The sequence below is a fragment of the Numenius arquata genome, chromosome Z (genome assembly GCF_964106895.1).
Source record: "Numenius arquata chromosome Z, bNumArq3.hap1.1, whole genome shotgun sequence".
Taxonomy (NCBI): domain Eukaryota; kingdom Metazoa; phylum Chordata; class Aves; order Charadriiformes; family Scolopacidae; genus Numenius; species Numenius arquata.
Genome location: NC_133616.1, coordinates 4521491 through 4547288, shown reverse-complemented (window position 1 = coordinate 4547288; position 25798 = coordinate 4521491). Strand labels below are relative to the sequence as shown.

The 25798-nt window shown below is 44.2% G+C and overlaps 1 protein-coding gene across 1 annotated transcript; it reads left to right on the top strand.

Annotated features, from left to right (window-relative positions):
* Positions 1–12545: 12545 nt before the first annotated feature.
* LOC141476871 (urea transporter 2-like) lies at positions 12546–24546 on the top strand. Its single transcript, XM_074165740.1, has 8 exons — positions 12546–12711; positions 15043–15232; positions 16244–16372; positions 18829–19021; positions 19842–19989; positions 21550–21684; positions 22645–22694; positions 24277–24546. Exons 1-8 carry the CDS (start codon positions 12546–12548, stop codon positions 24544–24546), a joined length of 1281 nt encoding a protein of 426 aa, XP_074021841.1.
* Positions 24547–25798: the final 1252 nt, after the last annotated feature.

Genomic DNA, 25798 nt, shown 5'->3' with positions numbered 1-25798 from the left:
GGGCCAACAAAATTCAAACCTAACCATCATTCTGCAGCAATTCTTCGCATGATCATAACCCTACCTGAGCACTAGCTTCCTATATGCTCAGAGCACTAACCACAAATTAAGAATACAGTATTTTTAAAAAAAACTGGTACAAATCATCAACATAACTGGCCTGAACAAATTCTAAAATTCCAATATTTTTTAAATTTAGGGAAAAAAACCCAAAACTTTAAATATATTTAAATTTTAAATTCCCAAGACCTGCCTCCATGTTTTTGGAAATCAATTCTGCACCTGACACTAACCTTAAACCTCAGGCAATATACGCTACTCACCCTAAATGTGTGCCCCAAACTGGTTCACCCACCCAGCTGTGAGAGTAAACCCAGTGTTATTCACACACACAGGATTAAATTGGGGATACATCGCAGAGAGACACCAATAGCACATTTCCACTTCTTTCCACTTGAATAACTAAGTGTGAATTGCAGAAACTGGCTATGACTTTGGATCTGCTTCCCTGTTTCACTGACCCAAATTCTAATCTGGTCCCTAACTCCCCCTCCCTCCTTCCCTTTCTTCTGGTTGAGTCAAATATTGACCTAATCCTGGCTCTCCAACCTTTCTTCTCTGGAAGCTCAACCTGAACACATCTCCAACCCTTGGCTGGGCTATTTACAGTACTCACACTTGCAAATGAAACACAGAAGGAGGTCTGACAAAACGCTCTTTCTTTTTTCTCTCCCTTTCCTCACAAGGATCAATGTTTCAGATAAAATATATCATGCCACAGACCTTAGTCTGATTTATCCCCTGCACCATGGGCAAACTGGTAAAAAATGCCCTTTGCATGAAAAAGATAGATCAATAAACTGGGATGTGCTGTGTTGAATTTCACAAATATTAACCCTGCCACTATTTCTAAGTCTGTAACTCAGTCAGTCTCCATAAAACAAAAGGCAGATTCTGGAGCTAGTTGAAGTCCTCAGCACGTTGGGAACCAAGAGATAACACGTCAAGACTTGACACAACCCAAGGCAGCCTCAGGGAGCACCAGTGTCTCCTTTGCCCACCCAGCTCACAGGGCACACTTACATCATGATGCCCAGAGCAGGTCACCTGGGAAAGGCCATCTACCTAAGACCTTAGACATGACAGACCCTTAGGTATGTCTATACAGGTCTAGGCAGTGCAAGAAGGGAAAAAGAACCAAGAAATTGGGCTGGGATGTGCGAGCAGTCAAAGAAATGGAGGTGAAAGTTATAAGAAAGGAAACAAGTCCCAACATGAACGAAGTAACCACAGCTCCATCTTGCCTTAGGGCAGCCTCGGTGGTGGGACTTCACTGAAGATACAGGAGATCTGCTGAGCTATGTAATACAGCCTCCAACATCCAAGTGTCCTACGGATCCCCCAAAAATTAATTCTGCCCAACCCATAAGCACACCAGGAAAATAAGCAATTCTATACTTGAGCTTTCACCTTTCAGCATTAGGGATGTTCTTTTCAGAGAAGGCCCTCACAAAATACCTTCTGGCCTGCCCAGGGAACAATTTCCCTGGCATTTCTGCAGGGAGAGTGAAACTTTCTTTTGCCTTGCTCCACAAACTCCCCATTTAATAACTTTGCCACAGCAGTCAGAGCTTCTGGACCATGAGCAAGTACTTGTATTAGAATTAGGATTAAACTAATTTGTGCATGTAATCTGACCCTCTTAGTTCTCAAATTTAATTTAAAAACTTTTTGAATCCCTGATAAGTAATACCCGTCTCTAATTAGAAACATTATTTAATCAGTTTTCACATGCTTTCAACCTTATTAGATCCTTGTCACAACCCTGTGTATGATTTGAGCATCCTGCTTGAACACAAACATATTGGCCACCAAAATATGCCAAAGATGTCTTCTGACGGCAGGAGGTATTTGATGTTTCAGTTACATGATGTTGTACTTCTCACAGCACAGTAACAAAGCACCAGGGGAAAAAATTGCAGCCACAAAACAAAGAACTTCACAGAAATCGCAGGAGACAGGAGTTTTCTCCTGAAAATCTCTAAGTGCTACTCAACCTCTAGTGTTCCAGTTTTCCATCTTGAAACCCCTCTTTGCTTCATCTGCAACTTGATATTGCAGATATACTATATTGCAATTTTTAAAGAGTAAATCAAAACTAAATATTTTGAAAAATCCATACGTAAAAAATAAGGGCTGTTTTAAATTTTTCTTGTTAGAGATCTTTGTAAAGGAGGGGGGTTGTTCTGCACACTCTTTCAAAATTTCTAAATCCTCCACAAAACGGCATTCCATCCTTCCAGAAGCTCTCAGGCTATAAATAGACAGGTTTTGTAATGTAGATGTAGGGTATAGATGTAGTCACCAGCGAAATGTGGTGCAGACCTGCCCTGTGGGATGTGCCCCAATTGAGTAGAGTGCAGGAACCTCGCTCACTCCTGTAATGAACAAGTCCCTACTTGCAAACAGGGCCAGAAACAGCTTTTATGTTCAAGGGCACAAATCCTGAGCAGCTCTGCTGAGGGTGATGGATATGACCCTTCTCCCACCTATAGTAGTGCTATTATATTAACTACAGAGGAATAAAAACCTGAGATGGAAACCAGACTCCATCAAGTCAACTCTGGGCTCGAGCTTCTGGGAGAAAAGGAAGCCTGGGCCGTGGAACGGTGCCAGGGTCTGCCAGAGGTCTGGGCAGCTGAGAAGTTGTTATCTGCAGCTCTCCCATCCTAGGATCTGTTGGAAAGGCTGTTCACATCAGGGGAAACCCTCCATCACATTTCCAAAAGGCGTAAAGTCACTTCTGGAGGTATTTAAGAAACATGTAGATGTGGCTCTTCAGGGCACGCTCTAGTGGCCGAGATTGTGGGGGTGTTTTGTGTGTGTATGGTTGGATTCGGTGATCTCAGAGGTCCTTTCCAACCATGATGATTCTGTGATTCTGTGATTCTCCAACATAAATACCATTACTCTGGCACACGAGCCGGAAGATTGCCACTAGGGGGTACATACCAAACCCCTGCAATCCTGCAACAAGCCCTACTGTTTTCATATTATTCTTGTCAGTAAGTCCCAGTGCTGTTAGCAACTTGGGAAATTTGGCCTGTCGTCTATAATCTTTGAAGTGCAAACTTCAGGCTCATGCAGAATTGACGTCTGTATTTTCAGGTGAGCAAAGCTGCAGACTTCAAAGGTTCATGCATTAGTCTGTGAAGCTTCTTAAAGATTGTCACCTGAGTTTCTCAAAAGCTGGCTGAAAATGCATCCGTACATCTAGATAAACGTGTTCTTTGATCTGAGTGATAAAAACAACTGTTTTTCTACGTGTAAACTGCTTTTTTGTAAATGTTTATGAACTGTGGGAAATTATGTCTCTGCCAGAATTTAAAATAAAGTGATTCAATGGGTTTGCTTTACATTTACCATTCATTATGCTCACTAACATTGCAGGAATCCCAACGGAGTTTTCAAGAAAGGTTCACAGTGTTGTAGTTACCAGGGAAACACACAATAAATTTTTGCTATCTAAAAAAGAAAATTCCCATTAACTTTCTATTAAAGAGCAAGAGACGTGAACTATATGGAGAAATGCCTTTATGGTAACCCTATTAAAATGCTGTATGTTTTGTTTCAAGATTTAACCAAATATTGGCCAAGCTCTGACATTTTTATTCATTGTGAACAGCACCTAGCACTTTACAGTCTCTGGTTTACCATGCATTGTTAAAGACAGTCCAGTTTTCAGCTGGGTCAGCCTAGAAACAGCAGACACCATGTGATCGTTACTGCCATTAAAACATTTACAGCCAAAGTTTTGTTGGAGGGAGGTTTGATTCTTTCACGCCAAGCTATCAAAACTGGCAGTATATTTCACACCAAAGTGAAGAGATTTTGCCAAACCCCATGGCTTGTTCAAAATATTCAATCCCAGTAAAAGGGTTTACAAGTTGAGCAACCAACTCTCATGGTATAGACAAGATATCTCAGCATATGCCTACATTAGTTTTTTGGACTTGAAACACAGTTTTGTGTACACAGGTGTCACAGGTCACAGATAACCTTGGCCCTAAAGACCAGTGGTGGAGACATGGATGCTCCAACCCTACCTTGTCCTGGTGCTCCAGGGACTGAGAACAGGGATTGTTCAGCCTGGAGAAGAGAAAGCTCCAGGGAGACCTCATAGTAGACTTTTAGCACTTAAAGGGAGCCCATGGGAAAGATGGGGACAAACTTTTCAGCAGGGCCTGTTCTGACAAGGGGTAATGGTTTTAAACTAAAAGAGGGAAGATTTAGACTAGATATAGTCTAAGGATGCTGTGGGAGATGGGGTCAAAAGCCTTGCTGAAGTCAAAGTAAATAACATCCACCACCCTCCCCAGGGATGTCCCGTCCCTGGAAACATTCCAGGTCAGGTTGGACAGGGCTCTGAGCAACCTGGTCTAGTTGCAGATGTCCCTGATCATTGCAGGGACGTTGGACTAGATGATCTTTAAAGGTCACTTCCAACCCAAACTATTTCATGATTCTTTGATTATATGAGCACTACATGACGTTACCTAAGCAGCCACACAGAGATACTGGAATACTTCCTTGATCAAGCCCTCTTTGACCTCTTGCAGATCAGGTGAGCAATTTGAGCAGTAATCATCATCCTCAACCATGACCTCTCAAAGGGAGTTGATGTCCTCATTGTCTTTTGGTCAGTCCCCAGCCTTTGAAACTGACCACAAGAGCTGCTCCAACCTCACTGCAACACGAACAGGCTGCCTAAAAGCACCTTCAGCAGAAGCTAAATTAAATCTTACTGCTTCCACACTAAAATGTCCTAAAAGCACATTTCCTTTCCTGTCCTCTCTTTCACACCCATCAGTTACGGTATCTCAGCTGGGCAGAAGGTAGCTTCCAATAAAGAACAGTAATTTCTCTAGCTGCTCCAACCTGATTCACATTTGTCTGCCCATGTCTGTCACACTCAAGCCTTACAGAGTCCTTGAATCACTATTGTGAGGAAAAAGGATTATTCTCATTTAAGAGGTCACCCCTGAACTGATGAGAGACATTCAGTAGCTGACTTCTCCAAGTTTCCACTATGAATTAACAAGACAGCAGAGGTATCATCCAGTTTCTTGATGTATTATTCCCATCCTTGCTACTGTCTGGATTAAGGAAGGAATTTTTTTCATTGGAGCTCATGTTAGGACATCTAAGCTTTGTACCACCAGTGAGGATCTTCAGAAATATTTCTGACAAATCGAGGCAGTGTTACAGGTCAGGTGAATGCAGAAATTAATTTTTCCCTCCTGATGAGAAAGAGCAATGGATGGCTCTGAAAAGGAAGACATGCAGCTCATGGTCAATGTGAAGGAGAAAGAATCATAGGATCATAGAATCATCTAGGTTGGAAAAGACCCTTGGGATCATCAAGTCCAACCATCTACCCTACTCTACAAAGTTTTTCCCTACACCATATCCCCCAACACCACATCTAAACAACTCTTAAACTCATCCAAGGATGGTGACTCAACCACCTCCCTGGGCAGCCTGTTCCAGTGTCTGATCACTCTTACTGTGAAGAATTTCTTCCTAATGTCTAGTCTAAACCTACCCTGTTGCAACTTGAAGCCATTCCCTCTTTTTCTATCACTATTTGCTTGTGAGAAGAGACCAGCACCAACCTCTCTACAATGTCCTTTCAAGTAGTTATAGAGAGTGATGAGGTCACCCCTCAGCCTCCTCTTCCTCAAACTAAACAGTCCCAGCTCCCTCAATCGTTCTTCGTACGATTTATGCTCCAGGCCCTTCACCATCTTCATTGCCCTCCTCTGTACCCGTTCCAGCACCTCGATATCTCTCTTGTATTGAGGTGCCCAAAACTGGACATAACAAAGTGAAATTTGGGAAGATGGTGACATTACAGAAATGGCAGATGCTGTGCCAAAGAAGTGACATGATGAGAGCTTAGGTGAGACTTTTAGCTTCTTGGATGAAAAAGAAAATCAGGTTTCAAGAGCCATCACCCAGAAAGGATCTGCAAGATTTAGACACAGTCTGGCTCTGAGGCTCTACACTGAACTGGAAGAGCAGTGAGAGCTGCAGGCAGGGTAGTGGTGGTGACAGAGAGCAGCAGGAAAGAAGGTGAGAAAGGGAAGACACAACGACCCCAGGAGCACAGGCAGGGTTTTTCCTTGGCACATCCTTGGACTCATTCCTGCTCTACATCAGACAAGGTGGCCATCCGAAAATGTCTTACACGTCTCCTGTCCCTTCTCTTGTAAGAAGAGGTTGGTGCTGCTGATGGTCACATCTCTAAGGCCCTAACAACCAAGGGGAGAGAGGGAAATTGGGTTCTCTCTGAAGGCAGGTCACAGGTCCCACCTCCCTTAGCTCCCACATCACCTTGCTGGTTCCTCTGAACACTCAATGCCCAGTGCATTGTAGTAGAGATGAAACACTACTTTGGTCAAACACTTGGCATCATGCAGCTTCATACAATGGATTTAGCCTTAGCTTTAAATCAGTGTCACCAGGGAGTAAAATGATGGAATGAAAGTCTCATTTTAGTCAGCTGGAATAAGAAGTTGACCTGTTTTCTTTTTCCTCTTGTTATTTTTACTTTTGCTAGTCTATTTCTTAAACCCATTCCTAAAACAAGCAAACCTTTTTTGTTTCCATTTGCAAAGGATTAAAAAAAAAAAAAAAGAAAAAGAACAGAGTGAGAGAGAGAGAGAGACAGACACACAAAGCCAAAAAGAAACAGAGAATCCAAGTGGAGAGGTATGTGTTATTGGACAAGTGTTTAATTTATGGAACTTGGCCGGCAGAACAAGAGTTTGAATTGTACTTCAATAAGTGGAGCTCTTAGAATAAATGTGGCTTGTAAAGTTGTTTTACAGTCTGCTTTGCCGAGCAGCCAACACCTCATGGAAACCTTTGAAAAACATTCTGTTTAGAAGCGATGGTTTTTATATTTCATATTTTCTCTATTTGTTTTCCCCTCTGGTTTTATAACTCAAACCATATGCAGGAAAACAGGATTTTTGTGTCTTAAAATATCTACCTGGTCTGACTACTCTTATTATTAAAAAAACAGTTAGCATTTTGAAAATTCTTCATGTATTAGGCACTTGGTTCAAACATTAACGTGTCCTTGTTTTATACCCCAGTTGGCTACAGATTTCCCAAATGACCTTGGGTTAGTCACTTAGTTGAAATTCATCACCCCTCTCCTTACGTATATGTGGTGCAGCTGTGTGCATCTGAGCTGTCTGTCTCTCACATTATAGACAGCAAATGCAACAGAGTTTAGGACATGATTCATCTGTGTAGGATGGGAGGGGATGAATCATGCTCTAGATCCATATATTGACCAGCTTTTCACTGGAAGTCAAGGCAAGCTTCTCAGTTACAGATGCTTAAGCTGGAGATACCTACAGTGAGCCCCACAAGACCCATCTTTGCCTCTCTGAGCCACTAAAGGGATGAGAGAGACTTCTTGGGGAGGAAATCCATCCCATCCCAAGAACGATGTCTGATCAATGGGTGAACTGTCCAGAGATGACACCAATCAGTCTATGTTGGCCATAGAGAACACCAAAACTATAAGCCTTTAAATGGCTAAAGGGAGTTAAGAGGAATCCCTCTCTACAAACATCATTCAGGAGACCCATGGTAAGGAAAGCAAACCCTCCTTCTCCACAATATATATAAACCTACAATCCATATACAAACGGTGTCAGCATATACGAACGGTGTACAAATGCAAGACACTAGGATTGTCCTAGTGTCCATTAAATAAATGTACACATTATCCATTAAATAAACTATGTGTCTCCATTTGGCAGATTGGGAGATACTGCTGCAGCAGAGGGAAACGAAGGAGCAGTGAGGAAAAGCATCGCCTTGGAGCAAAGCAACGTATTGCATTACATACTACACAGGCTGGGAAAGGAAGAGGCAGAAAGACTCCAAGACCACATCGTAAAAGCCAAGTGTCTAAATAAGGACGTAAGAGTCATATTCAGCCCCATAGGTTAAACTCTCCTGATCACTAACTATCATGTGGTAGTCGTGTTAGTGCAGACGTGCCAGAGCTGCTCTGGAACGTGGCTTCATTTAATACCTGCGATAGGAAAAAAAGTTTCCTTGAGCACTTTTTGGGTGGCTTCTTTTTTTTTTAGTTTAAAGGTCTGTGGCTGTTTCATACCTGCTCCCTCCAACTGTGTTCATTCAACCTCAGTAACTGTTCTGAAATGCTCTGTTTTGTTCATTTTTTTTCAGTGTCACGAGTTGATCCCTGGTAGAGCTTTGCTTGGTAAAGTCATTATGACTCAGCCAAGCATTCTGTCACCATCCCCAGGTTTTGCCCTCTAGCTGTACACTGCATTTCTTTTCTATTTCTTTGTGGTTTCATAGGAGAGCAACATGCTTTTGCAAACTGCTTCTTCTCAAAGCCCTGGTGAGGCCACGTCACTTGAAGTCAGTGCTTTTCTGGCCACCTGTCTGCTTCCGTAGAGAAGGAAAGAGCAATTCCCCAGGCTTGGCTTCAGGTGTCTTAGCACGAGGCTAAGCTCCCTACACAAACAGCAGCACTGTAGAAAAGTTGGCTGAAGTGTTACACCTCACCCTGGTCATGCACCGTCCCACTGTTCACAGCCCACTTGTGGTGGTGTTTTTCTTCACAGGGCCACTAGTTAGTACCACAAGCCAAAAAGAAACCCAGTGCTCACTCTGTGAGGCTTAAAAATACAAATCTCTGTGCGATCAGGATCCTACACCTCAAAAGCATCCTATAAAGGCTATCCGTTGGGGAATGAGCTGGCACGGGTAGGTCTAGGGATGAACCCAAACCACCAGGCATTGCCCTGCAGTCTGATAAACCTTCATAAGAAGCAGGACAGCTCATTACCACACTGATGAATCAGTGTTTGCTGACAAAAAGCCCTTTTCTCAAGGAATTCCCCATCAGCCCTAGGTGTGCCATAAGCAATTCAGGCTTTCATCAGCCTTAATTAGCTAATTGTTCAAATGACTTCTCTGTTATTCATGGAGCCTGCACTGCTGAGCACAAACTTATCGACTGAGAGGTGCTCACTGCAAAGAAATGGTGTTTTTCTGGGGTGATATTCCTACACTCTGCACATCACCGACCTCCAGGATCTTCTCTAGCTGTTGCAGCCCCTTGGGCTCCTCTGCTGTAAAGCCCCACTATTCACCACTGTGGCAGTATAGAGAATTTCAGCAGCCCCGTGACTCTTTTTTGCACAACTTCTTTCCCCCTAAAATCAGTAATTTTTCAGCCGTCTCCTCCAGTCATGTCCTAGGTTGCCTTCCCATCTGAGGAGGGTGAGTGTGCTCCCTTCCAAGCAGAGATTTAGTTCCCTTCTGATCTGCAGGGAGACAGCAAACAGGAATCATAGGCAGACACTATAATTTTTTTCTTAGCCCCAGAGCTTTGATGCCCTTCTTGATGCAGATTACAGGCCTGTTACAGATGGCTCAGTGATTTAAAGCACTGGCCTGGGACTCCAGATCCCACTTCCATAAACTTTAAGGTTGACCTTGGCAAAACCTCTTAGGCTGGAATTCCTCTTGCCTGAAAATAGCCCTCTAAAAGCTCAGCAACCAGGCTCCCTCTGCAGCCGCTAGAAAGAGAGAGACAGACAACCTTTTTTTTTTTTTTTTCACATCTCAGATAGGTATGTAAGAAAAGGGACATCAATCACTCTCTGGAGATACTAGCCTCTCTCTGTATTGACTGCAAAGGGTTCTCACATGACCACTTTCCACTTAACCCCTAACAGTTAAGTTGTGTGAGCAAGGACAAGAATTTTAAAAATATACAGGTCCCGCGTCTCAGTTGCAGAGGGAATTGAGCAGTGCAGTCTTGTAAATACAGGCTTCAGAAGCTCCACAGTGATGTTTCTGCTTTGTAAAACCCAACAGTCACTTTTCCTGGTGAGGTTTAAAATGAGCGTGGGATTTTCAGGTGCTATGAAGACACAGACTCAACCACGCAGCATTTATTCTCCCTGCTGGTAACAGCTGTGCTCAGCTGCTGGTGGTGGATATTGTTCACAGCAAAGGAGGGGCCGCTAAACTCTCTTTACTGATATGTGCCCAAGACTTCAAGATCCTAAGACATGCTCCAGTCTCCTTTACGTGGATCCACTGCAGCTGTTGGACCCCACCTCAACTCTTGAAACTCTTTGGAGAAGTCTTCTGGGTGGAACATGAACAAACAAACCAAATAGGCAACACTGAATATCTCTGGTATCAGCCACACCTGCTAAATATGACTATTCAGCTCTGGAGAGAAAGCAACTACTAGGACAGCCAGGTGTTAGGCTGGCACTGCTCTGCAGTCTCTTCTGTGCTTGTGCTGTTAACCTCAGACACTGTGTCCCTCCCGAAAAACATTGGGTGTTTGAGTGGAGCACCCAGGTTGAGCTGTCAAAGAGAAGAATCAGGAACTTTCAGAGGGTAGTTCTGAGCTGAGATGAGTTGACTTCCATCTGAAGGTGCCCAAAACTACACTGACTATCAGGAAGCCCCGTGCCATGACATATCTTACACAGCCCAGTGTCTATGGGATGAATCCAGGCACAAATACTTCATTTTCCAGTAGTACCTGGCCTCTTCCTGCCTCAGAGAGACACAAATTCCCAGTATCGGACCATAGCAAATTCCCTCAGCCTAGAGTACATGTTAGGAGGAGAAAGGGGCTTCTGCCCAGTGTTCCCTACATCAATGTCCTCCTGGATAACCACAAGAAACTAGCCAAAAATGACAGTTGTCAAGGCTGCCTTAAACTGAAAGCAGGGATTGGATTTAGCTTCCAGCCAGAATCAGCTTAGATAGCAAAAAAAAAAGAAGTGGGACAATAAATCCACTCTCCCGTCTTTACTCCTTGCTTCTTGCTGCAGCTGGACGGAACCTGGGAATCTCATTGCTCACAATCCCATGATACACTCATGACCAAGGTTTTGGGGGTGCCCGCTCCTTGCACAACCACATTTGTTGCTTTAGACCACTCGATACCTTCTATAATCCTCCCCCCCCCCCCCGCCTTTAGGATCAAGCAAACTGAGCCCTGGTTAGGTTTCTTTTTCATAGTTACACCCAAGAGCGTCGCTTGCCCATACACCCAGACCCAGGCTGATGCTGGAGCATGAAGGTCATCCCAAAGACTCTTGCTGCGGTGGGGACGAGCTGCCAGCAGAGAGAGCCAAAGCACCAGACAACCAGCGCTCCACAATGCATTTTGCCGGGCTGCACGTAGCATTGTGCCGCCGGGGGTGAAGGGAAAACAGCTTTTGATGCTCAAGGACCTTCTCGTGAGGGCATTAGGGGCCACAGATGTTTTTACCGTCCACCTGTCAGTGTTCCTCTCTGCAAAACAGCCTTCCCTCCAACCAGGCATCTCTTCCCAGCCTGTCCCGCTGCAGCTACAGGCTTTAACGCTGACAGCCAGACTGTTTGAGCTACCAAAAAAAAAACGGGCTCCCACCAGAAGGTGGTGCCCATCTTCCACGAAGCAGGGGGCAAGCACTTCAGAGCACTTGGTCCTCTTTGGGGGCAACACCTCGAAACCCACCCACGCTCTTCCAAAATGGTAACAGAGCAGCTGATGCCATACTCCCTCAGAAAGCAGGGTGGCGTTTTCGCAGCTGTAACCTGCAGTGTAGCTCACTGGGGTGCCATGCAGCATATTTTCTCTTAAGGGTTTATATCTTAATGGACTTTTTAATGAACAGAGCCCTGCAACTGTAATTAGGAGTTTAATAAAGTCATAATCCTGCCTGGATATTCATTTGTGATTTAAAGAGCACACAGCCCTGATCCGAGGTGCTTTTCTTTGTCTAAAACCACATGTGGATCCTGGTTTCTGTGCAAAACTTTGATGCTACCCCAGTTTGCTCTTGACAGTCTATCAAAGGCAGATGTGGAATGAGGAACGTGGAAAGGTCACAGATTTGCTCTGATATATGAAGGCACCAGCTAAAAACATCAAGCGAGATTCAGGCTTCAGCCAGTCCTCCAGTATTTTCTTGTCTCCTGCTGTCTGCTGCCGTACTGGCAATTTGCATTTCTTCCCTCCAGCTCGCTGCCAGCCAAACATCAGCAGGCTCCCTCCTCGGTAGCTGCAGCAGCACACAGGTACCGCTCGGTTACTTGGCAGAGGTTATGTCCCCTGTCCAACCAGCAGCTTGTGACATGCTGCACCAGGATCTGGAGTGAGGGTGGGATGCTACCGGGCACCTGTGTCACGTTCCTCTTCCTCCCTGCAGCTCCGTGCCACAGCTCCTTGACAGCAGTGGGTCAATTCATGGTCCTCATCCCCCAGAGCAGACACCACTGCCCCGGGCAGCAGCTCACACCCTTCTCAACCATGGTTCAGGCAGGTCCCTTCTCCATCAAGCATCTAAGAAAAAGGGTATCACCATGGGGCTCTAAAGTACAGCAGAAAGTTGCCAGGGCACAACCCAAAAGGTTTTCTAACCCATGGGCTTTGTGATTTACAGTTCTCTTCTCACCACCCAAAAGAGATGGAGCTTGGAGAGATCGTTGTGGCTGACTGTCCCAGCGAGAGGCAGTTGTGCACAGAGCAGAAGCCCAGAGCCCAGGACCTGCTGGGGAGAAGCAGAAGTCGGATCCACCAACTTTTCGGGTATCTCACAGGAGAAATGAAGGAATATGGAGAGTGGATGAAAAGTAAGCAGAGGGACGTGTTTGCAGTTCTCTGGTTAGGAAGAGCTGGCTGGGGACATCTATATTGCCCACAGTACTTCCAGTGGTGGGGCATGAGATGAGGGGCCATCCCACCCCCTGAGGCACAGCAGAGGCAGCGTGGTCTGAGCTCACTGCAAATTTCTGGCCTTTTAACCCAAATCATTTTATTCTCAGGAGGGGGATCTCACTGCATCCTCTTGCCATTACCACGGCTGCAGGCATAATTCAGCACAGGCAAAGGACATCTTTTACACTTAATCAGTTATGTGTCATTAGCATCAGGCCCAGAATCACACGTTAGGGCTGGGGGTTTGGTCCTGTTGGTAAGTGCTTTGGATCAGCGACCGTTTCCTCATCTGTGTGTGGGCTGGAACAGGGGACTTGACTCCCAATTGTGTGGGCAAAGGCTCTTGTATTACCAGCCCTGGAGGAGCAATAAGCACTGTGTCTATTTTGTTGCTATAAAATACAAAGCAAGTACTGATCTCAAAGGTTTACTGTCCAGACAGGAACAATACATGAGCAGATGGTCTGTGTTACCCAGAATTATTAGGGATTTGGTGCTTTGAGGGGTAATGTAAGACTGTGGGTCCTCTGTCAAGGCTAGTTCATTAGCAATGGGAGAGAAATAAGAGACGGCCGTGTACACAGCAAGGTTGCACGGTGACTGTCGGTGGCGGAGGACATGGGCTGAGATGCCCCCAGGCAGGGAGATCAGCAGCCTGGCAGCGTGGTCCCCAGCCAGAGGATCATCTTCTCCTGCTTTCTCTTTGCTCTAGTGGTCCATGCTTGGTAGACAGCTTATCTTACTCCATGTCCTGAAAAGCTTTGGCCACTGCCCATTGGTTATATTTGAATATTTAAAGTTAATATTTGTGTCTAAAACCAAGAGCATTGCTGATATATTTCATAGCTCAACACCAAATATTAATAATAATTATTCCAGAAAAGCCTGATTATTTTTTCTCTAAGGAACTCGTTCCTCCCTGGTTGTAACTGCCTGGCCCCCCAACAATGCACAGACTGAGGGATGCTTGCAAAGCTGTCCCTCAACTTGTGCTCCAGCCTCTTGGGCGGGCTCTCCCAGTGATGCTAAAGAGATGCAGAGCAGTACTCGGCCTTTCAAAGATCCTCTGTTTAAGCTTCTCTCATCAGAAAGTAACACTTGAGAGTTGACTGTAAATACAAGACAGGGAAGTGAAAAAGGAAGGATTGGGGAAGAGGGGAGGTTTTAGGAATAAGTCATTGCCCAAGATTCAAAAAGTAGTCTAGCACTTCATGCTGTGTCTAATTAACAATGCAAACTACTTGATTTAATTTTAAATATTTAAGAAGATGAAAGCAACATATACACATAGCATGAAGATATTGCACATGTAAGCAGCCCCTTTTTCTCATTTATTCTCCTTGCATCATGTTTAATCACAGCAGTACAGCAATGGTTATGCCTCTCCCAGAAGCATGGCAGAAAAACAGCTTAAGACAACTTGCAGTAGAAGACACGGCAGCAAAAAGTTATTGTGGTGCTACAAGACCCTCCTCTGCCCATGGAGATCATCAGCATGTACATAGATGTACATTAGCATGTGCATAGCACTGGACATAGATGTCCTCAGACAGGCTGCCCACACACGTCCCACCTGCCCCCTGCACTCACCTGAGGTACCCAAGCTCGGTGCCTATTTGCTCTGTCCATGTTCGATGGTCTTCTCTTAAGAGCAATGGCTCTTTCTTCTTTGGAAATGCCTCTTTCCCTGGAGTGAAGTCCAAGCTATAATAACTGTCCTCTTAATTTAGGTTCTTCAGTTCCCAAAGTTTTTTTAAGCACCTTTGAGAGTTTGGCCCCATCTCCTATACACAGTGAACATCCAGGTTCGGGGTCCCTAAAACAGCAAAAGTGTTTCCTTTTCACATTTCCGTACCTACATACAATGTAGTTTCAGACTTTGCCTAAGTCCCTCTCTGCATCTGAATTACACACCAAAAAGGGACTATCTCATCACTAAATTTATAGCAGAATCTTAAGCAATCCCATGCAAAAAAGACTATCCTTTGACCACGATAAATAAATAAATTTATTTTTATGAATCCCTCCATGAACTTTATAGCAGTGCCCACTCCATCCCTATTAGCTTTTCAAGTGCCAGATGCAAAACATGCTCAGACAGCAATAAATCAGAGACCAGTTTTACAGTCCTGTTGATACACCGCCTCTGTTCTGTGGCCAGAAAGCAACTGTAGAGATGAGTGTGCTTTGAGGGAACCCTGCTGAAACGATGCCTTATCGCGGCGTTTTCATTTGATCTCCTCCAGATAAGCCCCTAATGGTCCAACTGGTGGACTGGATCTTGCGAGGGACCTCTCAGGTGATGTTTGTGAACAACCCTCTCAGTGGGCTGATAATTTTAGTGGGGATCTTCATCCAGAGTCCCTGGTGGATGCTCACGGGCTGCACTGGAACAACTGTGTCCACATTAACTGCACTGGCCCTCAGTCAGGACAGGTAGGTGGTACTTCGCATCTGGGAAATTAATTAAAAATGGTTCTTATGGTATCAGGAACCTGTTGATGGGACATAGGCCCACATTTGAGTACACTAGAGATAGCAAGACAGCAGACTGGCTTTCCTTATGGATGATTTGGAAGCAGATAGGTGAGGACAGAGCTGTGGTCCAGGAAGAACTGTCCTGTCCCCATAGCTGGCTGTCTTTGTGAGAGCAGACAGCTGTCACTTTCTGATAGCTGTTGTCAGAACCATGCAGGTCCTTTGGGTCACAAGGAGCCCCTTAGATCATCATTGTTCAGTAGTCAGAGAATTATAGAATTGTCCAGGCTGGAAGGGACCTTTCAGATCATTGAGTCGAACCATCAACCTAACACTGACAAAAACCATCAATAAACTGTGTCCCTCAGCACCACATCTGCCTGGCTTTTAAATACCTCCAGGGATGGTGACCCACCACTTCCCTGGGCAGCCTGTTCCAAGGCTTGACAACCCCTTCAGTGAAGAATTTTTTCCTAATATCCATCCTAAACCTCCCCTGGCACAACTTGAGGCCATTTCCTCTTGTCTTATCTCCTGTTCCTTGGGAGACTGACCTCCTCCTCACTACATCCTCCTTTCAGGGAGTTGTAGAGAGCGAGAAGGTCTCCCCTCAGCCTCCTTTTCTCCAGGCTGAACACCCCCAGCTCCCTCAGCTGCTCCTCACAAGACTTGTTCTCCAAACCCCTCACCAGCTCCGTTGCCCTTCTCTGGACACACTCCAGCACCTCAATGTCTTTTTTGTAGTGAGGGGCCCAAAACTGGTCACAATATTCGAGGTGGGCTCTCCACACTCTCCCCTCCCACACTCCAGTGCAATGCACTATGGCAGCAACCTCATCACTTTTTCATCCCTCCCCTGCAGCCCCTTCACTGGGAGCGGGATGCTTATAAACTGCATTTCAGTGGGTCCCTGTGACAGGTCACCATCAGCACAGCTGCCTTCCTTGAAAAAATTTCTTTCCATTGCAGATCAGCCATTGCAGCTGGGCTGCACGGATATAACGGGATCCTGGTAGGAGTGCTCATGGCCGTCTTCTCTGACAAAGGGGATTACTACTGGTGGCTTCTTCCTCCTGTGGCCATTATATCAATGGCCTGGTAAGCGCTACTTCTCCTTCTACGGACAATTCTCACAGAATGAGGAGTCCTACTATATACACATTGGAAGTCCCCTCTACACCAGCAGCTCCAGCTGTGGTGGCACTGTAAATGGGCATCCATTGGTGCATGGAGATCCTGAGGCACATTGGTGGGAGGTGGAGTGCACAGACAATACTGATTATAGCACATGGACAAAGCAGCCCCACTTCAAGTCTCTGCAAATGGCCCTCACCATCAGGACACAGTCAGGGTGGATGTCATTGTGCCAACACCGCAACGGTTCTTCTCCCTCCAGGGGATGAACCAAACCAGAGTCTTCCCTCCGACCGAATTCAATGTTCCCCCTCTCAGATATGCATCCAGTCATGGGCAAAATTAATTCCTCTAAGCAGCTCCGAATGCCAGACAATGTCCTTTCAGGATTAAATTTACCATTTCTAAATACAGACAGGGCTGCAGAATCTATTTAACAGCCTTAACTGAAATTAATTCAAGAGTCACATTCTAATCACTGTTGGTGATAAGATGCAAGTCATTACTGCATTTCACGGCTTTTAAGATCAGATTTTTTTTCGTGTTTTATTTCCTTAGTCACTCTCAGCAAAGGTCATTTTGTAACAACCTCTCAAAACCCAGGACATGTTGCAAGAATGTTTAGTTTGTCTTGTCTGCCAGAATTCCTTAAGGCTTTTTACTCAATTTTTTTTTTTCTTTTAGTTCCCAAGACTCAAGGGTAGAGGCGAAAGATTTTTAAATTAGACATTTCAGTGATTTTTTCAACTGATACTTTGAATTTCAGCTTTAGAAGTCAACATTTCTTTAATTGTTTCCTTTTTTTCCTGACAAGATGTATAACTGGCTGAAGCTTTGTATTTCACCAAGAAATTAGGACACCGTTTTCACTGAAGTGCTGATTTTTTTTTCCTACAGCTAGAAGTAATGAAATCTGTAAACTGCTCTGGGAACCAAATTTCTCATAAAAGAATAGACTTCATCTGAGATTATACAGGGAGAACAAAGCATTTTTTCCACTGATAGTATCTGCACAACAGGACACAAGATGTTGCTTTTGAAATGCCAAATAGTTTGGGGGTGGGGGGTATATTAGAACCAGCTTAATGACTTTCTAGGATTCAAATGTAGCTTCTTGAAGAATTCCAGGCTTTAAAATCAATTTTTGTAAACTGTGTGATGTCCACTGCTATTTGGAGATTGCCAATAAGAGCTGCTTATCTCACTTATATCAGAAAAGCTCAGTTGGAAACAGCAGAACACAGCCTATTGCCATCAAAGACAGGACCTGGCCTTTCACTCTGTTCCACAAGCTTTCTGGGCACCATAAAAAACTAGATATTATCTTGCTAGTATGCTCCCACAAAGGCATTCATGCAGGACACTCACTCAAAGTGGAAATAAGGCAGTTTGGAAATGTCCTGAGGAAAGTAGGTCTGGTGAAGTTTATAAGTCCAGTTCTACAGCCAAGAACCTTGGGAACAATCATGCTATTGCAGACTTTTTTAGTGCTCAGCCTCTAAATTTTTTGAGAGTCACCTCAAATACTTTATGTCCTAAACATAGTCAACCATGTTTCTTAAGAAGGAAGCTCAGTTTTCAGAAAATGTCATATGATTTTGATTGGTACCTGGGCAGCACACAATAACATCAGTCTCATCAACATGAGCAGGAACATCAGTCAAGGTCTGGGTCATGGCTGGCACAACACCTTTCATAGCTCTATTAAAATAGTGACTTCATCATACACTCTGTCAGGGTCCATAAGTCCTAAGGACTCCTCGTTTCCCCAAAATAGTGTCGAACTAAGTAGATATTTTACATCTTTCTTAATGGAAGATTTTCCACTTGATCAACTCTCCTGCTTTAATTCTCTTCTAGAACTCTCTTCTGGTATCTCTAGAAATTCTATTTCTATTCTGATATCCTTCAAATGATTTAACACACAAAAAGCAAATTACATCATTCCCGACTCCTTGTTGCCTCATTAACACAGGAGCTTTTTATACCATCTAGAGCTCTCCAAAGTTCTTCACGTGGCATTCCCAAAATTCTGTTTCTTATTAGATTTTTCTACAGAATAAGAAGCCAGGTGACCTTTCTCCATCCCTGCCTACATGCTGTAGGGGATGCATTTTTTTCATTGACTCGCTGAGCTCAGCACAGCTGGCAGAGGTCTTGCACACTAGCCAGCTGTCCTGAGAGAAGGGTGTGGAGTTTATACCATCCACGAACAGATATGACAATTGTTGCAAAAAGACAAACAGCATTCTGCAATTGTTTGTCTGATGTAGACTCATATATTAAGGTATTCAGTACCTGATGTTTCTAAAATGGCATTGCTTTGCATTTAGCAGAGCTTATGACCTGTAGCTGTAGGCTGTTTCACCGCTGTAATTGTTATGAACAAGTTATACTTGTTACTCTTCTTCTTTTCTCAGTCCAATCCTGTCCAGTGCTTTGGGATCCATCTTCAGTAAATGGGACCTTCCCGTTCTCACTCTGCCCTTCAATATTGCGGTGACTTTGTACTTGGCAGCCACAGGACACTACAATCCCTTCTTCCCCACAACCCTCATCAAGCCTGTAATGTCCACGCCCAATATCACTTGGTCTGCAATCAATGTGCCACTGGTAAGCTTCACCCCAACGAGTTTATGCTATTTCATTAAAAAGATGAGCATGAATACTAATTTCACATGGGTCAGAATGGCTGTATGATACGTACAGCCGGTAGCAATTCACAGAAATACATGGCTCGGTTCAGCCCACAGAGGACCGTGCCATAAAAGCCCCAGTGAAAGTCCTGGCTGACCCAGCAGAAAGGCTGATTGAGCCTAAAGGAAATGAGATGCTGAAATTCTCACTTGACGTAACATTGGACTGCCCCAAAACAAGTCTTCGGTGCTGTCAGTACAGAAGCACATCTGGATATGCACTCTGGCTGTCCAGATGTGACTAAAAGAACATCAGCAAGACAGTCAGTGATGATGTGAAAAGAGAGAAGAAACATCAGGATCCCAAAGGGGCAGAAACTCATTTATACTCAGTCCTTTCTAGCTCTGGAGGATCACCTTCTCAAAGCAACGTAATATGCTTCATATAATATATAACAAACTCAAATCAACCAGGCCCACCACAGTACTATTGCCTAGGAAGGTTACTGTTTTTCTCCCTCACTAAAGTTACCTAAAAAAAAAAAAAAAAACGACCACAACCCCCATCTACCATTTTACCACCCCAAAAGAAATAAAAGTCCATCTTGGACTGATGAAGTTCAAACCAAACAATCAACTAACTCTGGTTTGAAGGGCATGAGAGCCAGCATTTACCCATCAGTCCCACTCAAAGCCAGGGTTGCTTCCTTTCTTTCTATTAGCTTAGACAAAATAACTACTGTGTCCTTTTCAGTACAGAGATACAATAACATGTCTTTTTCTGCTCGCTGCTGCAGCTCCTGAAGTCCATCCCAGTCAGTGCTGGTCAAGTGTATGGTTGTGAAAACCCCTGGACTGGAGGCATCATCCTTCTTGCTTTACTTATCTCCTCACCACTTACTTGTTTACATGCTGCAATTGGATCGACAGTGGGGATGTTTGCAGGTAAGAAATATTTACCAAAGTAATTTTTTAACCAGGGTATCTTGACGCTAGCCATTCTATGACTCCATCCAGACTTTAGAGTTGTGTGGGCTTGGACATACTTGGTTCAACACTCCCATTTTTGAAAGTGTCTCTAAATTTGGAAGATCTTGCTGAAGGTCACACAGCATGGTGAAGGCAAGAACAGAAGCAGATTTTCTTTAAACTTTGAATTTGTTATTGCATTTGTAGCTCAGGCAGGTGGTTTGTTCTACCTTGCTTAACCCTCCTGTCATTGGGTGCCATGAATCCCATGGAGATGATGATAAAGAAACCAAGAGGAATAGTTTCAGAACTGATCTCTTGCCACCGCAAGTGTTTTAAATTACCACATGCAGATGTCTACCTCAGAGCTCATCAGTCAGTGAAAAGAAACAGACTTTTCTGGGATGCAGTTCATTCTATCCTGCTGCAGATTTGCAACAACAGATAAATGAATGGCACTCAAAACGCCCCGTCTCTCCATTAACCAGAGAAACAATCTCAAGTTAAGAGAGGTGAATCTGACCCTTGGAGTTAGATAAGATTAATGCCACTTATGTGACTGATTGTAGCAAAAAAAATATGATGGAATAAGTGTAGTCTGAGATAACTGCCCTGGAAAAGGCACACTTATCCAACCTTAAGTTCTCTGTGCTGTGAGGCACTTTGTACAAGATGTGAGCTGCCTTCTATTTGTGTTTTTAAACAAAACTATCCACGATTTGTATGGTTAAGAACATTTGGCAAGATTTTTACAGGTCTAATATTTAATTTAGAAGAGAAAGGTCAGGGGAAAGTATCCAGGGATAAGCACGGCACTGAAACAGAAGACAAATGAGGCCATTATATCAGGAAATGTATTAATCTTAAGAGTGACAGGAAGGTGGCCTGTGCACTACATATTGTGCTCTTCTTTTTACTGGTACTCCTGAAGCCTCTGAGAAATCCTGTAGAAGTACCTATGAGGTCAGGTTTGGAGCAGACCCTCCCTCTGCTCTCCCCAGTGGGACAATTGCCAAAGCAATGATGGAGTGACCACATCTAGTATCTACACCCACATCTAGCAAAGGTCACTATGAAGAGACAGAAAACACTGCTTAATCCCACAAAAGACACTCAACTGTGCCCCTGATAATCAGGATCAGGGTATGTATGAGATTTAAACAGTACATGAGAGAACAGTTTTCTGCAGGAAGGACAACCAGGTGAGAAGGTCCTCCTACACTCTGGCTGGATCCTCGACCTGGTCATCTGGGGCACTAACTACAACACACTCAGTGCATAGGCAGAAAGTTTTGCCTGCAAGAAACCTTTGAGATTGGGCCAAATTCCAACCCTAGGGACATTATCAGAGCTCCAAAATAATGAACTTCATTCAATTTGATCCTTTTCCTGCATGTGCACCTTATACAAGTGTGAGCACAGTTAAGTTTGTGTAGATGTCATAGGGAAGAGACGATGGATTCCCAGCAAGTGACAGGTCCTCCTCAGGACTCAGATCTCACACCTGCTCTGACAGTCTTGCCTTCTGTCTTGCAGCACTGAGCATTGCATCACCCTTTGACAGCATCTACCTGGGTTTACACAACTACAACTGCGGCCTGGCATGTGTTGCGATCGGGGGCATGTTCTACGCTCTAACCTGGCAGACTCACTTGCTGTCACTTGCCTGCGGTACGTATCTTCTACAGAAAGGGAAGATGAAAATTTATGCAGCCAAGCAGTCTATGGGTAGTACAGTTTTAGAGCCAAACACCGCTCTGCTGCAAAACTAGGTCCTATGCAAGAGCTATTTCTGTGGTGGCATGGGAGTTGAGCTCGGATGTGCAAGCTGCAAGTGCAGAGAGAAGGGCCTGAAAACATCTAGAAATGGTGGAAGTACTGTCTGTGAAAGCAGCACAAGCTATGCCGGGAACAGAAGCTTAACAAATTAGCAACTCAGCTTATAGAAACAGACTTTTCATAACTATATATATCATTAAAGGAAGTGTGTCATATGAAGAAAGCTATTGCACAAGGTCAGTTTAAAATCCATCTACCCAAAGACCCCATCTCCAACAGCAGCCAAAACCAGACTCTATGGGAAGAGCTTAAGACCAGTGTAGCACATATAAAGCCCCCATGAAGATTCACCGAGGCTCCAACCATTTGCATTTCAGTAGGTTCCTGTCCCGAGCACAGGTTCTGGATCGCTCCATAGCTTTTCCTTCCTTGACTTTGTCCTTGGGTGCCACCTCTGACACCCCTAGGGCCAGGAGGTCCACGACCAACTGCTTGTGGTTTGAAGCCACAGGATGGATGGTGGTGAAGAATTTCTGTAATCCCCCACTGCACGCAGGACAAGTTGTGCCAACTGATCAAAGAAATTCCACCACCAGCTACTCTTGACGAAACCAAGCTCTTCATCCTCCATCCACCTCCACAGAGCAGACAGGACCCAATGTAGTCCATACAGACAGACGCAGCATGGGGGCATTTTAACTAATTGTTGAATTCTAACATTAATGCTCACATCGGGTAGCTGGGAGGATATTTCACTGTGAATTTGGACAATATTACTATTTCTGATAATTTCTTTGAAAAGATGAACAATATTTTCCTCATCTTGAGCTGTCTTTGGTCTTATTTTCTCAGCATTATTTTGTGCCTACTCTGGAGCAGCTCTTGCTAATGCCCTGTCTGTGGTAAGTTTTGGGGGGTGGGGGGAGGGGTTATGGGGTTTTTTTATTTGTTTCTTTTAACTGTATTTTGATTTCTTATGATATGTTAAGGAAATGCCTCAAAATTCTCCATGTCAGCTTTGACAGCATCGAAATGAGAATGCTGCAGCCAATGGCAGGTCTTATATAAATTCTCTGTCAGTTGAATTCTGCACTTGCAGGCTCAAATAATAAGATTTCAAAAACCTTTGGATCATCTCATCCGCAACAGGACAGTGCATGTATATGTGATTTCCAGGAACAGTGAGCACTTTGAGATGCAACGCTTAGTTGCAGGCAATATTTTTGAACAATTCCCAATGGTCTAAATTTTTTTGGTTCTTCTTCAGAGATCTTTCTCCTACCCTGCCCACAGATATTATTTAAGTTTGATCTGGATATGAGAATTAAAATGGGGGGGAGACTGTTCTCTTAAATACAAAATTATTGTATCTGGAAAGATCAAGAAAGAGGTGAAACCAGAAATGCCAAGCTTTTTTTCTTCTTTAAGATCTGAGAAATTAAAGCAAAACCATATTTTAATAAAATTGATTTAGTAACTTAAAGGAAAAAAAAAATAAAACTAGCAGCTTCATGCATTAAATGTTTACATCTGGCACCCACTCAGTACCGTGTAGGTGTCTGCAGAGGGGTTGCGTTGTTAAGCACACCTGCTCTTGGGATGCCTCAGAAAAAAGAACATTCATTTTTTCTCCTTGTGATCTTGTTTTTTGGCAGACCCCAAGTCAGGTCGTGAGGTAGGGTCACAGAGCAGGACTGAGGGTTGGATGCAATGCCAATAACACATGGGCATTGAGTACCGTCAACACGTATGAATATTCTCCCAGAACATGACATTTTACGGGACAGTGAGGGTGGGATTCACCTCATTTATTAGAGAATTTAAATGTCTACATGTAAGCTGGGTGTCTTGGTTTTCGTTACAGCCAGCAGAGCTCTGGAGTCTGATTCTGTTGCTTCAGCAGTGGTGCCAAGTGCCATTCTGGCCAACAGCTTCATCTCCAAAAGGACTGAGGTTTCCAACGTGGGATGCCTTATGTATCCCTGTATATTTCCAATAAATTAGATACCTCTGAGTGAGCAGCTGAATTGACATTTGGTAGCAGAGGAGCTTCCCAGACTTCAAATGACCAGCAGGCACCTAGCTCACATGTAGCACCTATGCAGGCTCCTGCATCTGGGCATTCTCCTATGGATCTGAACGGGGAATGCTGTATGGGAGGGGTCAGGATTCAGAGAACCATAGAATAGTTTGGGTGGGAAGGGACCTTTAAAGGCCATCTAGTCCAACCCCCCTGCCACAAGCAGGGACACCTTCAACACGACCAGGTTGCTCAGAGCCCTGTCCAACCTGACCTGGAATGTTTCCAGGGATGGGGCATCTCCAGCCTCTCTGGGAAGGAATGTCTGGTGTCACACTGTCCTCAGGGATGGGTTCTCCCAGCTTCTCAAATGCAAGAATTTAGCAACAGGCAGAAGTAAACAAAGCAAACATGCAAAAAGAGGTACCAAAAGGCACCTGTCTGTCTGTCCTCTCCCCTTCCAGCTTGGGCTGCCACTCTGCACCTGGCCTTTTTGCTTCTCCGCGCTTCTCTTTTTGCTGATAAATTCAGACAACCCGGCCATCTACAAAATCCCTCTCTGCAAGGTCACCTACCCAGAAGCCAACCGGATCTACTACCTGAGAATGAAGAGAAGAGCATCTGAGATCAGGAGAGAAGAGCAGAAACAAAAGGAGCAGAAACCCTCTGGCGACTCAAAAATAAATACAGGAGGGACCCCTCTGTGCACCCCCAAAACCCGTCACGCTTACTGATTTCAAATGCCCATGGGTGTACTTTTTTTGGTGTTTTTTCAGATGCTAGCCAAGCACATCATAGCCACAAACACCACCTTTGGTGGCAGTCTGCAGGCTGGGGATTCAGCATCCCACGCTCTGGAGGAAACACAATTTGCCCTTGAGCTAAGCTTTCCAGAAAGCACTCAGGTAACACAATAATGATTGCCTTATCAATTCACATGCTGTTAACTTGAAAGTCACCTCTTATCAATAATAATTATAAGAATAGAAGGAAGAACATTAACATTGACAAGAGGCTGCATTTAATTTCAGGCATGTAATTTAACAAAATAAATATGCTGAGAAGGCATTGGTATCTAATAATAATAAATAATGTAAGACCTACGTCAAGAGCTGCACTTCAAATTAAGAACATGTATATTTGAAAGTGGAATAAACAGACTGATCTCTTCCTTTCTTGTGCCTCATCAGTGTCTAACCCTCTTAATCCTGCTTAACAGCTACAACATACACAGGTAAATATTTTACAGAGTGCATACTATTTTTGGTGCCATCTCCTGACTCCTCATTAAGTGCCAAGACAATGAAGGTATGAATATATATGCTTTAATCAGACCAGAAAAGTGATTAGCTAGCAATGATCAAACATTTTTCTTTTCCTTGCATCATTTTCTGTCTTACAAACAGAAGATCTCTCTCCTGCTGAATGCAGGATAGCGGGTGTGAGTCCCTGCACGCATCCAGTGGTAAAGAGGAAAAATTAATGTAAAGAATGAGATAAATATTTACTGCTGATGGCAGTTACTGCAGTTCTTTCTCTCCTCTTCCTAAGGGAAAGGTGTCCTTGCATTAAGCCATGAGCAATGAACAAGTCACAGGCTCCCCTTGACATTTTCTGGGTGTCAGACTGGGATCTTCTCTCAGGTCTTCAGTGTCTGACCTGCCCTGACAGGGCAGAGATGGCCTTCTGACGGGCATAAGGTGCAAGGAGAATATGGCCACTTTATACCTCCTCCAAGTCCTTACAACAGGGAAGTGCCAATTGGCATAAAAAGGACTTTTCTTGGGAACCTTTCCCAAAACTTCAGCAAAACAAGCCTGACAGAAAGAGTTCCTCATTCTAAAGTCATGTCACATGGTCAGTTACAAAATCACCGATCCAAAGGACTTGAGGATTTAAAATGTAAAGAGACTACGCAACCACAAACATACAGATCAGATGCTCTCCTTTCTCCCTCTTGATGTGGGTTGTTTTGCACATTCATTT

Bases quoted from the DNA above. Each gene is read 5' to 3' on its own strand.
- LOC141476871 (XM_074165740.1), top strand. From the start codon at position 12,546: ATGGAGCTTGGAGAGATCGTTGTGGCTGACTGTCCCAGCGAGAGGCAG. The intron at 16,373-18,828 runs GTAAGCGCTACT...TTCTTTTCTCAG, and splicing joins GCCATTATATCAATGGCCTG to TCCAATCCTGTCCAGTGCTT. The intron at 22,695-24,276 runs GTAAGTTTTGGG...CTCCCCTTCCAG, and splicing joins TTGCTAATGCCCTGTCTGTG to CTTGGGCTGCCACTCTGCAC.